The sequence below is a fragment of the Poecilia reticulata genome, linkage group LG4, assembly GCF_000633615.1.
Source record: "Poecilia reticulata strain Guanapo linkage group LG4, Guppy_female_1.0+MT, whole genome shotgun sequence".
NCBI classification, from domain to species: domain Eukaryota; kingdom Metazoa; phylum Chordata; class Actinopteri; order Cyprinodontiformes; family Poeciliidae; genus Poecilia; species Poecilia reticulata.
This window is the reverse complement of record NC_024334.1, coordinates 4,976,884-4,981,562: the sequence shown is the minus strand read 5'-3', so window position 1 is coordinate 4,981,562 and position 4,679 is coordinate 4,976,884. Positions and strand designations below refer to the sequence as shown.

Genomic DNA, 4,679 nt, shown 5'->3' with positions numbered 1-4,679 from the left:
ATTTTCCAGGCGTGTGAAGAGGAAGGCCACAATGAAGGCCAGTTATTCCTCCCAGCCGGAGCCGGCCCAAGGCAGGAGTCAGCTAAGACCATCAGGGACTCTGCGATAAAGACGGGACTTTTAGCAAAAAATGGAGAAAAATTAGAATGCTGTTAATTTGATTTAACAGTTTCACATCAATAAATTAAAGGATTTACATTGTTCAAAATTGAAAGGAATTAACAAATCTACTTTGTAAAAGTGTAAAAATTGATCGATTGCTGTTTTACAACAGAAACAATCTGATGAGTTTAATCTCGTGCTTCTGTTAGTCTGATTGTGTTAAGGTCCGCCCACTCTCACAGACTCCACCCCTTTATAGATTCCTTGTTAATGGACCACAGGGGCTGCGTTTCATTGGCTAATGCCCATTTCACGTCACAGCGCAGCTCTCACGTGCGTGACCGTCTCACAAACACAAGCTACTGTAGTAAATACATGCTAATGTATGTTGTGGACTAGCAGACCGGCAGAAAGTTTTTGCGTCAAAACTCAAAAAAGAATGGTTCTCCACTGTCAGTGGGGTATCTGTACAGGCGATGTCAGGTATCCTGATCGTATTTGTGGAACTAAAATTCACAGATTTCCAAAATCTGAAACGGAAAGCCTTGCTTGGATCAAAGCTTGTGCACGACCGCATTTGCAGCTCAACCGTCATAGGATCAATAAGAACAAAGTGTCTGCTGGTGTAAGTATTATTGCTTTGCTTTCTTTGTGTTTAGTGAATGAAAAAAATAAAGTCAATAATAAACACATCCATTATGAAAACCTTTTAGCCAAGTGCAGCATAATGGCAGTACCGATACATCTTCTACATCCTGAAGCCTGTCTGTTACAGCCTTACGTTAGCTGAACAGATCAATATGCAATGTGTACCGTATCTGACATACATTAAAGATTTTATTTCACCTGAAAAGGCCTTTTACTAAACTGTAATTGTGTTAGCCATGCTAGCATCAGGCCTAGGGACACTCAAACATTTGCCAACAACAGATATCACTGGTTTCAAAAGTAACCCTCAAAACCATGAATGTCCGACTTACCCAGCCTTGCAAGAACAATAGGCATCAGTGATCTTGTCCACAGCTATATTTATGCTGAGGGTGTGAGGATCTGCTGTTTTCCTCATCRATCGGTAGCATTTAGCTGTGACTCGCACAATGTTGGAGGCATCGCGTGGCTCAAACACCTTGATGTTGTCCAAAAAAGATGACATGAACTTGTTGGTTCCATTGTCGTGGCTGATATTTTGTGAAAATCCAGCAGAAATGTTACACTAATCAACTCAGAAATACTTTGCAGAGAGTCAGTCGAAATGAAAGACGCCATGTTTAGATAGAAACTAAGCACAGCGAGGCTTTGTTTGTGAGACATGCAGCCACGTGGGGTTTTAGAGGGGCGTTTCTGGGCGGAGCTTGGTAAGGTCCATGGAAGGAAGATTGCCCCCAGCTCATTAAATCTGTTAATTTGATCAGTTGTTGATTATTTACATTTTCTTTTATATGTATCATATATGTAATTTTAATTTAACTTATTTTCCATTTCTTAATGTGTCCTTCATTCAAGCTAGGACTCTGTTAATTTCGATCAATTAATTGCATCAACTTTAATGTGGTAAAAAAATGTTATTGCAATTAATCTTTTTTTAAATACATGTTTCTGGTACAACAGTAAACCTGGTGCACAAAAAACATCCAGCGATGAATGACGAAGATGAAGGTTTATTTCTGCTTCTAAATGATCTGATTGGACACTGGAAGATAGCCCACCAGTGAAGCAATGCTAGCCTAAAATAGCATCTCAATGCTAATATGTAGCAGCTAAAGCTAATGTCAGCGTTCACAGTCCACATTTCTAAAGACACTCCATGAATCAGGACTTCCTGAAACAGTTCTGATCATCTGATGGATGAAGGACCTGAATATCAGATTAAAAACTATAAATATATTTATTGATGAGCTCAGATATCCATTCAGTAATTTAACAGCAATAAAGGGTTTTGAATTTAAATTGTTGCTTATTTTTTATATGTAGTTTAAGGTTAAAATGTGCTTAATTGGCTTTTCAGTCAAACATTACTGCTTAACCGGAAGCGTTGCCTCATATTACAGAGAACACGCGTTGATTTAACCAGTTCCTGATCTTCAGGTTTCACTGTTTCCGGTTCTGATCACCACAGCTGAGACCCGTTAAGCAGCCAGCAGACCGTCAGTCCGGTTCGGACTCTGTCCAAACCTGGCTCTGGTTTCTCGATCTTGTTTTTCTGTCCTTCACCTATAAATTAAGATGCTTGGACAGCTGGACCAACGACAATGAAGGTAAGATGACGATTAATGTGCTTAAATGTTCTCAATCTGATCAATCATTATTTATTTGTATGCTGCCGAATTACAAAATATGAGGAGATGTTCAGTATTATTTTAGTTTAAGAAGTTATCATCGAATGCAGATTGTTAATATAATAGTTTTATCGATAGATTCCACTACAACTGGCCAGGTTTATCGCTGATGAAGAGATTTTAAGCTAACTTTGGCGAGGTAACAATTTAGCTCCGAACCAATAGTTAGCAAACCAGATTCCAAAGTAAACCAGGTAGGAAGCTAACCATTTAGCTTGAAGCTAACCATTTAGCTTGAAGCTAACCATTTAGCTTGAAGCTAACCATTTAGCTTGAAGCTAGCCATTTAGCTTCAAGCTAGCCATTTAGCTTCAAGCTAGCCATTTAGCTTGAAGCTAGCCATTTAGCTTGAAGCTAACCATTTAGTTGTCTGCAAACTAAATATTTATCTTCAAAGTAGCTTCAAGATAAATAATTTAAAACTGTAACATTCATAAATGAATTAATAACATGGTGACTTTGAAAAGTAAAATTTTTTTACTCATGATGAGCTAAACATCCGTAATATTTCTGTTAATTATCACAGTTTAGTTTTATAAACGGTCACTGGTTCTGGTTCTGGTTCTGGTTCCAGCTGAAAAACCCCAGAATGGGTTCAGTCTGATTTCCAGCTGTCAGATGGAAATCCTTCCTCCTGGAGCGGAAATCTCCTCTTCCTCATTTCCTCTTTCTGCAGATTCAGGATGAAAGTACGCACCTGATGACGCGGCTGTTGCGTCATCAGGTGCGTACTTTCCCGGAGCCTCCGCGGTTCTGGTCCAATCCGCAGCGTTTCCGATCCTCCATCTTTAAATTTAATGGATTTATTCCTAAAATCCGAGCCGCTGCGGACTCGCAGGAAGCGGCTTTCCCCGCATTTCCTCCCGACCCCGCAGCTCCGACCCTTCAGCTCAGCTGCGGGATGAAGTGAGTGAACAGAAGCTGCCGCCGGTGTTCATCAGCACCGCAGCTCTGCCCCGCACCGAGCGGGCTGCCAGTCTGCGGGACCAGCGTGGAGTCGGGGCTGCGGCCGCTGCTGCGGTGTGTTTGCGGGTTCAGCGCTGTGTTTGCGGGTTTAGCGCTGTGTTTGCGGTGCGGTTCCTGCCTCTGCGTCACTGACCGGCTGAAATCTGAACTTCATCTTTTCAGGGGGAGGAAAGTCCCATCCTGCACTGCGGCGCTCCTCCTCAGTCTGCAGGAGCCGGGCTCTCCATCTGGACCAGACCAGTGATGAAGGATCTGCAGGATTCTTTTCACTTGTAGGACCTCAGTTTCTACCTCAGGGCTTTGACTAGGCCCTTCTGATTGGCCCAGCAGCACCTCCAGCTTTACCTCGGGAACTTCAGGAAGTCTCTTCCATCTCAGGATTAATCCGTTTCTGTCATGGCTGCTGGGAGTTTCTGGACCCGGACGCTCCGTGAACTCAGCGGGGAGGACCGGAACCTGCAGCCGTGCGTCCCGCCGGCGGACCCCGCGCCGCTGGGGGGCTCTGCAGCCGGGCTGGAGGAGCAGCAGGGGGCCCTGCAGCCTCCAGGTGAGTTCAGCTCCAGCTGTTTGCTCTGAAGCTTCAGAGGTCAGAGGTCAACCTGGGAGTTGCCTGGATTCGGTTCTGACCAGGTGAACTCTACAGGTTTGGTGTCTAGATTAAGGCAGAGAGGAAATGAAATCTGATTGGCTGAGGATGCTGGTTGCCATGGTTACATCCAGAGGTAAAACTACGACCTTCCTGAGGTTTTGGTTTTCATTTTTCATGAATATTTCCTGGTAAAACTCACCTGCTTCTTTAAGCTTCGTCTGTTTTCTGCTTCATCAGACGTTCGGCTCCAAGTATTGATTATTATATTGATCGATTATTCTGACAACTAACTGAATAATCAGATGAAAAAGGCACAGTGCAGGTTTTTCACCTTCTTTTATATACAATATTAAAAATACATAAAAAGATGCAAATCAATTTCTATATTAAATAAAAAAATAATTTATTGCATAAAGGTTAATAAGTTATTTTAGTGAATCCTGATCATTTGTAGCAAAACATGAATGATCCAGTTAATTATTATTGATTAGTTGACGATGATTTCAATAATTGATGTCTATTTAATTTCAATTATATTGAGTTTGTGTGTGTGTGTTGGTAACAATCGGCTGTCGGTCATTAATAATCGGCTGTCGGTCATTAATAATCGGCTGTGGCTCATTAATTATCGGCTATGGGTCATTAATTATAGACTGTGGGTCATTAATAATCGGCTGTCAGTCATT

General features: G+C 42.1%; 1 protein-coding gene across 1 annotated transcript in view; it reads left to right on the top strand.

Annotated features, from left to right (window-relative positions):
• Positions 1 to 3,154: 3,154 nt before the first annotated feature.
• Positions 3,155 to 4,679, top strand: part of LOC103463201 (phosphatidylinositol 3-kinase regulatory subunit gamma) — a 76,543-nt gene continuing 75,018 nt past the window's right edge. The window contains exon 1 of the mRNA XM_017304306.1: positions 3,155 to 3,951. Coding sequence (XP_017159795.1) covers positions 3,801 to 3,951 — 151 coding nt within the window. The 5' untranslated portion in view covers positions 3,155 to 3,800. The remainder of the gene's footprint in view (positions 3,952 to 4,679) is intronic.